Source organism: Telopea speciosissima, chromosome 10, assembly GCF_018873765.1.
Source record: "Telopea speciosissima isolate NSW1024214 ecotype Mountain lineage chromosome 10, Tspe_v1, whole genome shotgun sequence".
Lineage (NCBI taxonomy): Eukaryota > Viridiplantae > Streptophyta > Magnoliopsida > Proteales > Proteaceae > Telopea > Telopea speciosissima.
In genome coordinates this window covers 27761225-27772845 of record NC_057925.1, presented here as the reverse complement: position 1 = coordinate 27772845, position 11621 = coordinate 27761225, and the positions used below count along the sequence as shown (strand labels likewise).

General features: G+C 42.1%; 1 protein-coding gene across 1 annotated transcript; it reads left to right on the top strand.

Annotated features, from left to right (window-relative positions):
* The first annotated feature begins 1160 nt into the window (after nt 1-1160).
* LOC122643459 lies at nt 1161-3124 on the top strand. The gene is made up of 2 exons (XM_043837078.1): nt 1161-1409; nt 1925-3124. Exons 1-2 carry the CDS (start codon nt 1161-1163, stop codon nt 3122-3124), a joined length of 1449 nt encoding a protein of 482 aa, XP_043693013.1.
* Nucleotides 3125-11621: the final 8497 nt, after the last annotated feature.

Genomic DNA, 11621 nt, shown 5'->3' with positions numbered 1-11621 from the left:
TAATCACCAACTGCACGGTGGGGAGGATCTTGGTGGACAATGGGAGTTCAGCTGACATCCTGTACTATGATGCATTTGAAAAGATGCTCTTAAAATCTGAGATGCTGAAAAGAGTGGAGTCTCCTCTGTACGGGTTCAATGGTGCCCCTATACAGGTCGAAGGATTGATCGAGTTATTGGTCACGGTGGGGACATAACCTAAACTCTCTACCGTGATGATGAATTTTCTGGTCGTGAAGGTGAATTCCACACATAACGGGATATTGGGGCGCCCTAGTCTCCACGCATTGCAGGCGGTGGTTTCCACTCCCCATTTAGTCATGAAGTTCCCAACCGATCACGGGGTTGGAGAATGTCGAGGAAGTCAAGTGATGGCCCGTCGTTGCTATGAAGGATATTTGAGGGCCAAGGGGAAGGAGCCACAAATGAACCTAATCCATTTAGATGATAACCGAGATATCAAAGAGCAAGAAAGGAGTGAACCAGCTGAGGACCTGGCTCCCGTGGAGATAGTAGAAGGGGATGCCACACGCACTGTCCAGATGGGTTCAAACCTGACCGACAAAAGGAAAACTGACCTAATAAACTTCCTGAGAGCTAATGCAGACGTATTCGCCTGGTCTGCTGCTGACATGCCGGGGATAGACAGAAAGATAACTAAACACAAGCTCAGCGTCTATCCTATTGCCAAAACAATATTCCAGAAGAAGAGAACCTTTGCACCAGAACGACAAGAAAAGTGATTGAAGAAGTAACCAAGCTACTTGATGCAGGTTATCGAGGAAGCCATCTACCCAAAATGGCTCTCTAATGTTGTAATGGTCCCCAAGTCCAATGGCAAATGGCGAATGTATATTGATTTTACTGATTTGAATAAAGCTTATTCTAAAGACTACTACCCTTTACCTCGTATTGATTTATTGATAGATGCCACAGTAGGCCATGAAATGCTTTCTTTCATGGATGCATATTCAGGGTATAATCAGATCAGGATGTATGAATCCGATATATAGAAAACTTCATTTATCGCGGGCAGAGATACATATTGTTACATCTAGATGCCCTTTGGATTGAAGAATGCTGGAGCATCCTACCAACACTTGGTAAATTACCTTTTCAAGCACCAAATAGGCTAGAACGTGGAAGTTTATGTAGATGATATGCTTGTGAAGAGCCTGAAAGCACAAGATCATATTACAGATTTGAATGAGGCATTTCAGGTCCTAAGAGAAAGTAAGATGAGGTTAAATCTAGCTAAGTGCGCTTTTGGAGTCACATCCGGAAAGTTCCTCGATTTCATGGTCTCAAGAAGAGGAATTGAAGCAAATCCATCCAAGATTAAGGCTATACTTGAGATGCATCTGCCTGGAAGAGTCAAAGAATTACAAGAACTTATAGGAAGAGTTACGGTGCTCGGGGGACCGATGTTTACCCTTCTTTAAGGTTCTCAAGAACCAAGCAAAAGAACGTGGAACCAAAGGACTCAAGCTTACCTTTGAATGGACCAAAGAATGCCAGACTGCCTTTACTGAACTAAAAAGGTATTTAGCACAACCACCCCTTCTAGCCAAGCCTGAACCAAGGGGTATATTGCAACTATATCTGGCCATCTCTGCTATTGCAATAAGTGTAGTATTGGTCAGAGGAGATGGGCAAACCCAAAAATCGATATATTATGTTAGCAAAGTCCTCTTAGATGCTGAAACTAGATATAGCAGTGTGGAGAAATATGCCTACGCATTGGTTATGGCAGCTAGAAAGTTAAGGCCCTATTTTCAAGCTTATACCATTGAAGTGCTCACCAATCAACCTTTGAAGAAGATATTGGCTAAACCAGACCACTCAGGAAGACTGGTAGCATGGTGCGTGGAGTTGGGGGAATTCGACATCCATTATAAGCCCCGAACTACAATAAAAAGCTCAGGCCTTTGCGGATTTTGTGTTAGAATATACACTTCCTGATGAGGAAATCCCTTCCACCGCAGAGCCTGAGGAGATAGCGGAAGAATGGACGCTGTATGTGGATGGTTCATCCAGTGCACAAGGATGTGGGGCAGGGTTGATATTAACCAGCCCTAGAGGATTTACTGTGCAATATGCACTATGGTTTGAATTCCAGGCCACTAATAATGGGGCAGAATACGAAGCTCTGATTGCAGGATTGAAGCTGGCACAAAGTCTAATGGTAAAGTGTATTACCATACACAGTGATTCTCAGTTGATAGTTAATCAAGTCAAAGGGGAGTATGATGCCAAAGAATCTCAGATGGCCCAATACCTGAGAAGAGTCCAGAACTTGGTCACAAACTTCAACCATTTTGAGATACTTCAGGTACCTCAGGCGCTGAATGCATCTGCAGATGCCCTCTCCAGACTTGCCACCTTGGATTTTCAAGATTTGGACAGAACAGTGTACCTAGACATACTCACCTCCCCGAGCATAGCACAATCTGAGGAAGTATTGCCAGTGGAGATAGAACCTTGTTGGATGGATCCATTAATCAACTACCTCCAGGAGGGCATATTACCCACCGATAAAGAAGAAGCAAAGAAAGTCAGGATGAGGGTCGTCCGATACACAATGATAGAAGGGACACTATATAAAAAGGCATTTGCAATGCCTTATCTAAAATGTCTTCGACCATCTGAAGCAGAGTATGTACTTCGGGAGATACACACAGGCAATTGTGGACAACACTTGGGGGGCATAGCACTAGCCCACAAAGTCATTAGACAGGGATACTTTTGGCCATATCTCAGCAAAGAAGCATTGAGTTTTGTCCGCAAATGCCTGAAATGTCAGAAGTTTGCACCTATCACTTGTCAACCTGCAGTCGAACTCACTTCCATTTCTAGTCCCTTACCCTTTGTCCAATGGGGAATGGACATATTGGGACCTTTTCCGAAAGCATTTGGAGGCAAGCAATTTATAGTAGTAGCTGTTGATTATTTCACCAAATGGGTAGAAGCAAAAGCATTGGCAACCATTACTACAGCAAAAGTCTGGAAATTCTTCTTACATTCAGTTATATACAGATATGAAATCCCGAGAACCCTTATCACTGACAACGGGAAGCAGTTTGAGCAAAAATTTAAGGAATTTAGTGACCAATATGAAATTTAGTTAAGAAAGACCTTAGTAGCCCATCCCCAATCCAATGGGCTGGCGGAAGCAACGAATAAAATTCTATTAGATGGAATTAAGAAAAAATTGAAAATAGCCAAAGGATTGTGGGTGGAAGAATTGCCTAATATTCTATAGGCGTATCGGACAACTATGAGGTTAGCAATTGGAGAAACACCCTTCATGCTGGCATATGGAACTGAGGCAATACTCCCAGTGGAAATAGGAGAAACCTCGTTGAGGGTTCAACTCTACAATCCCGAGGTTAATGATGAGGAGCTAAGAGTAAATTTAGATTTGTTGGAAGAAATCCTAGAAGTAGCTCGGGTAAGAAACACAGTACACCAACAACGCACAACACGCCACTATAATGCAAAGTTGAAAACTAGAAGGTTCCATCAAGGAGAACTAGTTCTATGCAAGGTAGAAGCTTCAGACCCGAGGTCCATGGGGAAGTTATCACCCAATTGGGAAGGACCATATAGAATCTCCAAGCGAGTAGCCCCAGGAGCATATCATTTGGAGACCCTGGAGGGGGCACCCATACCACGATCCTGGAATGCAGAGAACTTGCAAAAATTCTACCAATAAAGGTTAGTTTCCAGTTGTTTGAATTCTGGTAATACTTTGTTATTGAAATTCCAAAATTAAATTCCAGTGTTGTTAGTTGTTTGGACTCCAAATACATCATTTGTGAAAAATCAATGATTAGTCAATAAAGTTGAAGACAAACATTAGAATTCTCTGTGGATATTATTGCTTTTGTTAACAATGTGCCAGCAATTAAAATAATGGTGATTTGTGCCATAGGGGCATTTTCCCAAAGAAGATGATGGTCATCCGACCGTAATGGTGACTTGCACCATAGGGGCGTTTCCCCAAAGAAAATGATGGTCACCTGACCATAATGGTGATTTACACCATAGGGGCATTTTCCCAAAGAAGATGATGGTCATTTGACCATAATGGTGACTTGCACCATAGGGGCGTTTCCCCAAAGAAAATGATGGTCACTCGACCATAATGGAAATTTGCACCATAGGGGTGGTTTCCCAAAGAAGATGATGGCCACCCGACCATAATGGTGATTTGCACCATAGGGGCATTTCTCCAAAGAAAATGATGGTCACCCGACCATAATGGTGATTTGTACCTTAGGGGCGTTTCCCCAAAGAAAATGATGGTCACCCGACCATAATGGTGATTTGCACCATAGGGGCGTTTCCATAAAGAAAATGATGGTCACCCAACCATAATGGTGATTTGCACCATAGGGGCGTTTCCCCAAAGAAGATGATGGTTACCCGACCATAATGGTGATTTGCACCATAGGGACGTTTCCCCAAAGAAAATGATGGCCAACCGACCGTGATAGAGATTGGCATCATAAGGGCATTTTTCCCAAAACAAGGATGATGATTTGCTGCCACATTACAAGGAGGATTCCATAAATGAAAGGAAGCAATAATGAGATTACAGAAGAAAATATTCTACAGGAATATAAGATTGTGCATACAGAAAGATGAAAATATACCAAGAAGATTGCTCGAATAACACAATTCTTTTATTAAGTATTCAGTGCACTGATACAAGTATGAAAGTACAAGCTTAGAAAGCAATTACATTTCTCAAATACAAGTACACTGTAAGGCTTACAAGTAGTTCGAGGAAGCTCTGCTCGATTTCAGAACAACCTTTCCATAAGAAAAAAACATGGCAAACTAATAGCACGACCACACCGCCAGGAGAAAGCCCTCTTTGCAGAGTTTTCCCACTCCCGAATAGAAGAAGCTGATGAAACTTGAGCACCTTGGCTCGTGAAGTATAAGACAGGGGTAGCATACAGAGCAGCTTCAAAATGATCAATACCGAGATCAGTCTTGGCAGGATAGCACCAGTTGCTCCAGAGCAATCCCGAGAATCAGGAGGAGACAACTTTACCAAATGGGATTGACCATCATCACGCTAAAGCACCAAAATAGCCCTGTTTCTACTCCTCTCAAGCCACCAGAAGTAAGGAGCCAAAAAATCCTAGGAGAAAACAAGGGCTTTTAGGGTCCTTCAGCGCATCGACAGATCCACACCACTGCCCACCAAATATGTTAATAGTGAAGCTCGGGGCGAGCAGTCTCCTGAAGATTCCTAGCCCCTCCGATGCAACCTTCCTTCTCCAAAGAGTTGGCAAAGGGAAGGCACCCAGAGAGGTACCGTCACAGCTTGTCAACTCAAAGGACAGTGCATGTCGATTGAGGATCGAAGCTGTGAAGGGAAGTGTTGATTGACGATTGAAGCCGAAAGAAATACTTCTAAGAAGGAAGATCTTCCAAAACATGCAACCCTTGCATCTTATAAAGCAACGGCAACTAAAGCACCATAAGAAATAAAGAGTCTCTGTGGAACAGCCAAGGAAAGATAATATAGAAGATTCCATTTCTCTTTGAGGAACAAAAGTATGAAAGGGGCCAGCCCTATTTATAGGGCAAAACGACGGTTCAAGGGAGAAACAGAATGTTAGAGAGATAACTGCCCCAGGACCAATGTTCTCTCAGAAATTGTAAGTAGTGCAGTTACCTAGACGACGATTCGATTCCCTCATCAGCCACTTTAATGCGAAAGTATATGGAATGCCAGTCAAATAAGGATATAATAAATGATAGCATGGAAAATCCACAAAAAAATCTCTGAAAAAGAGATTCACATCGTGATGAAGATGTACATCAGGGAAAAAGATAAGCATCAACAGAAGACAGAAGAATAGAAGGATTTGACAATTCACTGAGAAGAAAAAGCAACTCAGATTCAATAAATTTCGAGCATGAGAAACAAAATATGTATATCCGAAGAACGATAACAGCAACTCGAGATACAACAATCACAATTTCAGGTGTTTAAGCTCAGGACGAGGTGGAATAGGGGGCAGGCACCCCGGAACATTCTGTGGAGGAGGAAGAAAGGGTATGGACAATGACAAGGGATCAAGTACAACTTCCTGCACGGGAACGCGAGGGTCAAAATCCAATCTTATCTTCCTCCAACTAGACTAAGGGGCAACCTCCCTCGCCTGATCATATAGGCGTTGAGCACCTTCCAAAGCCTTATCTTTACAGAAACGCTCAAACACAGGCGATTGAATCACGTGATTAATCACGAGGTTCGCTGCAGTATATCTCTCTGCCCAAAGATAGCCACTCACATTATCCACAACATCTTGGGCAAACTCCAACCTAGCTAATAAATCAATTTCCCGACTGAGAATTTTGCCTCCGTAGTATGGCGTTAGCCCTATCAAATGCCACTATCCGAGATTGCAACTCCTTCTCCCACTCTGAAGCTTCTTGAGCAATGATATTCACCAAAGGAAGACATTCCTAGGCAAAAAATGGTAGGGAGTCATAATCGAGTATACAACAAAGCAAAAATCCAAAGTAGCTAAGAAAACCCATGGCAAATTTTCCATTGACCAAACATACGCGGGATTACAAAAAAAAAGAGAGAGAAAGAAAGAAAAACAAATGAGAACAATGACAAACAATCCAAAACACCAAAATATTTGATAGAATAAAGAAATTAAACTGTAGAGGCATCTACACCATCTCCAGGACTTACGAGAGCGGTTGACTTGGTCGACGGAGCAGGAGGAGGGTTCTCTTCTCCCTGTTCCCTTCCTTGTTTAGTCTCCAGCTCTACATTCTGCACTTCATTTTCCTCGGGAACAATCTCGGGGACGTTAGAAGGCACAGCCTACTTGGTTCCAATAACAGTAGCTCCATCAGGATTGACTCCAGAACTAGGCTCACCTACCTCACCAGAAGGCACTTGAGGAAACATGAATGTGGAGGGACGAGGAATATCTAACTTCCCAACTAAGGAGGCGGGCTTATAAGCACCTGACTGTAGTCATTCGAGCATATACTCCACCTCGGTTATTCCCTCAAAGCTGAAATCTGGATATTTCTCCTTTATTCGAACCCAGATGGAGTAAGCCGTTTTCAACATGATCTTAGAAGTTGTCGCCATATGATGGATCTTGCAAAGCTCAGATTCAAGATAATCATTAATGGCCTTGCTCCCTGCTTCCTGAACTTGAGCTTTCAGACTAGCAATCTTAGCCTGCGCCTCATCGAGCAACAAGTTCTTACCATCCAACTTCTTTTTGCTTTTCTTGTAAGAAGCTTTGGAAGATTGAACCTCCTCCTCAACCTTCTTCTGACTCTCCTGGGCTTCCGACAACGCCTTCTCAGCAGACTCTTTTCCAGCCTTTAGTGTTGTCAATTCATTCTTCAGGCGAGGAGACTCTTCCTCATAATATTTGACAGCCTTTCTCAATTCCCTCGCCTCCTCCTCTGATTTTTGATACACTTCAATAACCTTCCTCCTTCGCTCCACCAATTCAGAAGCAAAGGCTAAAATCTAAAATAAAAAAAGGGGGAAACTATGTCAGTGAACAGAGAGAAATAAGCAAAGATACCAACTGAGGAAAGAATGTCACCTCGTAGCCCCAGGCAACAGCAAACTTCTCCAGAGCATCATTAGACATCTCGAAAAGCCAAACCTGATCTACGGGAGCGACATAATTTAAGGCCATATTTTCGGCCGCCACAGTGTTACCGATCACCCTCTGATCGTTTGTGATAGACCATTGGGGAACAAATACTTCAAGATTTGCCTTGCCCTTGCCCTTATCCTTTTTGGTATTGGTTGGAGGAGGAAGATATTTTGGGATCATAGAAGACCCCTCCTCCTGAGAAACCAAGCTCGAGTCAAGAGTCCTCTCTTTACCCGAAGAAGCCTCAACAATCTCTGAACTTTGGGGAGGTACAGGAGGAGGCTTAAATGATCTGTTCTTCGAGGAATCCTTGTTCAGCTCGGTGGAGGACGCTTTTCTCTTCTTGCCCTTATCAGAGGAGGCTACAACCTTATCCCCAGTAATTTGAAGGTTCTCCTCCTCTATAAACAATGTAAGACAATCCAAGTTGAATTCCACTGCAACTGACAAAAGAAACATAATGAGACAAAGAAAAAAGTTATTATAACATAAAACACCTTGAGGAGGAGCTCCCGAGATGGTCACCCCATTCCAACTCGCCCATGTCCTGCACATCGATGGCTTCACCCCTGATGCGAATCTTATCTGCTGTCAACTTCTCCAGAGTTACCTGGTCCATGGAGTCTAATCGAGGAGTTTTGTTCCCGGTCGTAGTGTTGGGATAACCCCACGCAGCAGGACACTCAGGCCCCACCTGAGCTGGCCAGAAAAATCTTTGTTTCCAACCATGGTTGGACGTTGGAAGAGAATCCACTATGGGGATACCACCCCGTTGGCAAAAATAATACCACCCGGGGTGACCACTATTTTGATTCAAGGTGAAACACCTAATGAATAATGCTGGAGAAGCGCACCTTTTCAATCGAAAACATTTTATCAAAAAGGCTGCTATACACCTCCAACCATTAGGAACCAATTGACTGGGGGCAATCTTGTAATGCCTAAGGAGTCGACCCACAAAAGGGGAGAGGGGATATTGAAGACTGGCTTCAAAAGCATCAAGGATAAATCCCACCTCCTGAGGTCGGGGCTAGTTCAATCTATCTTCAGGCAAAGGAACTCTCAGAGCAATCTCCCCTGGAATCCCGTAAACATTTCAGATTTCTAGGAGATTATATTTAGATAGAACCGAGGAGATCTCGTCAACCCCTTTTCCAATAGTAGGATCCAATTGTGGTTGTCGAACTCGATAACCCTTTCTCCCAAGTTGTTTCATAGAATCAAGACTAGAAGTACTAGCTAGTGCCCCGGAAGGGCTCCTGGGGATAAACGCTGAAATCCTAAGGCCAGTATCCCCAACTGAAGACGATTGAGGAGAAATTCCCTTACTCTTTTCCTGAGTAACCCCATGATATAACCGCTCACCTTCATCCAATAAAGATTCCACTTCTATGTCCTCTCTAGACGACGGATTTCTTTTGGTTTTCCCCATTCCTCTGAAATAAAAATAAACGGAAGAAAAAGAGAACTGCAGATAGAAAAGAAGAACACTTGAAAACGAAGAAGATCATGATTGGAGAAGATATGAAGGAACAGAATGACGCTATGGCAGAACCTGAAGACATATCCTTCACGGAAGAACTTGGAGATGAAGAAATGGAAAAACTTGAGAAAGACTGAAATATTTTATACCCTTGGAAACAACACTTATAACCCTCGTTAGATCAAACTGTTCAAATGCTTTTGAACGGACCGGATAGTGGGAAGATGAAGGAACCTATACCTGGGAACAAGAGCGCCATCACTAGAGAACACCGGGAAAAGTAAGGAAGTTCAAAAGTTAAATTTTATAACTTTCCATCAATCTCCCCTCAAAAAGTGCAAAAAGGCGACAGATATTTCACTCCCACGTGCTTACAGTGACCTATGACGGCATTTGCAAATATTCTATAAAGGATAGATATATCCAAACAAGGAAGAACCATATACAATATATTGCCTGGAGAAAGCCAGCTTCCGATAGTAGACATAAACTCTGGACAGATCATCCAAACACTCCTCCAAGTTTTATTAAAATTACACCCTACACCTCCACTGAGATGCATCGACCGAGGTGAAGGGAGTAGGGGGCAAATGTTATACCATAATTTCTACTTCAAATCATGACTGTACACGTGGACTCATAAAGATATAAGACTTGGAAAGCACGCTTGGAAAATCCCACATGCTCCACAGTTATAAAACTAACTCCCATCATGGCCATTAGAGACCCGATCATGGAAACTCCCACGTGGACCAGGAATCCTGGAATTAAAGAGGGGACCATATCAAAAAATGGAAGTACCGAAAAACCATGTTGTGAAGGAAGACCACTGCTAACAAAGAATGGGCCATTGAAGATCCCCACCATCTATATAAATACAGGGCAAGTCCCTCATGTAAAGGAGATCAGATTGTCTTTAACAATCAATAAAGAAAATATAGCACTCCAATACCATTTCTCCATCTTTTCTCTATCATTCTCCATTTTTCTTTCAATTTTCTTTATTTGCTTAAGAATTGTGTATGTAGCAAGGATTCTCTCTGGCAAAAATTCTTGTACAACAAGACCAAACCGTGTAAACCGGCCCGAATCAAAATTGCCCGGACCGAGCTACATCGATGTCTTATTAGACATGTTTCGCATTGTGGTATTATGACCCCGAAACTAAACCGAACCACACCGGAAACCGACTGAAACCGGCTCAAAACCCGGACCGAAGCCAAACCGATCTACCATGATACCAAACTAATAACAACCCGAAACCCATTTATAAACGTCAAAACAAATTTGTCCTTAGTTTTTTATAATTATGTATGTTAAATCTAGGGGTATCAATCGAGTGGTTCGGGTCGGTTGAGGGGTATCAATGGAGCAGTTTGGGTCGGTTGAGTCGGTTTTGGCATGGGAATGGTGAATCCTAAACCAATAAGGAAATTTTGATTCTGGGTTCTTGAAACAGTTTGTTATCGGGGTCGACTTCGGTTTAACATATGTATTTATACCAAATATCTAAAAAACAATTTGATTTTTCCATGGGTTTCGGGTTTTTATCGGTTCCTTAACAGGGTAGATCGATAGGTTTCGGTCTCGGTCTAGGTTTTTTAGCCGGTTTTGGGTTTTTTTGGCTTCCGATATGGATCAGTTCTGTTTCGAGATTGTAATACCGTATTTCAAAAACCTAGCCAATAAGACAACGATTCGGCCCGGTTTACCCAGTTCAGTCATCACCCCTGGGTAAACCGATCCCAAACGGGCCAAAACCAACCCCGATTACAAAAAGCGATACAACCCAAACCCGAATAGAAACGAGCCAAAATTGAACTTTCCTTATTGTGTTGGTTTCGGATTCACCATTCCCACACCTAAATCGTCTCGACCCGTACCGACCAATCAACACACCTAGGTTGGCCAATACACATTGTACCGGATCGGGTTGATTCAATATAGTTTTTATTCAACAAGCACAAAACCAAAGGCCTAACCCTAGACCCTGTCCAGATCTGACTAATACGATTTGGTTTGATTCGATTACACGCCTGCTCCAGCCAATAGGATTAAAATTGAATAAAATAATTCTCTTTTTTAAAAAAAAAAAAAAAAAAAAGACAAAAGAAAATATTTATATTTCTGACTTGGATTTTAGAGAAAATAAACCATATTTTAATTTTTGGGGTTTATTATTTATTTCATTGCTTATTTTGTGCAAAAATTACTAAATAGATGAATTTATTTAAAAAACAAAGAAAAAAAGAGTAAAATAATGCACCTGGTGGGAGTCGAACCCACAATACCAAGGCCTAATTGGTAATCATGATCAATTGAGCTACAGGAGCTTTAATAGTAATTTATTCGTTATTTATCATCTTAAATAAAAGACCATTTTACGAAAAAAAATATTTAATAAACATAAATATTTGCACCTAGTTAGAGTTGAACCCACAGTACCAAGGCCTAATTCATTTCGTTGA

Excerpts from the sequence above, each read along its gene's own strand:
- LOC122643459 (XM_043837078.1), top strand. The coding sequence starts at position 1,161 with ATGCTTGTGAAGAGCCTGAAAGCACAAGATCATATTACAGATTTGAAT. Across the intron at positions 1,410-1,924 it reads AACTTATAGGAAGAGTTACG|GCCTTTGCGGATTTTGTGTT; the intron begins GTGCTCGGGGGA and ends TAAAAAGCTCAG.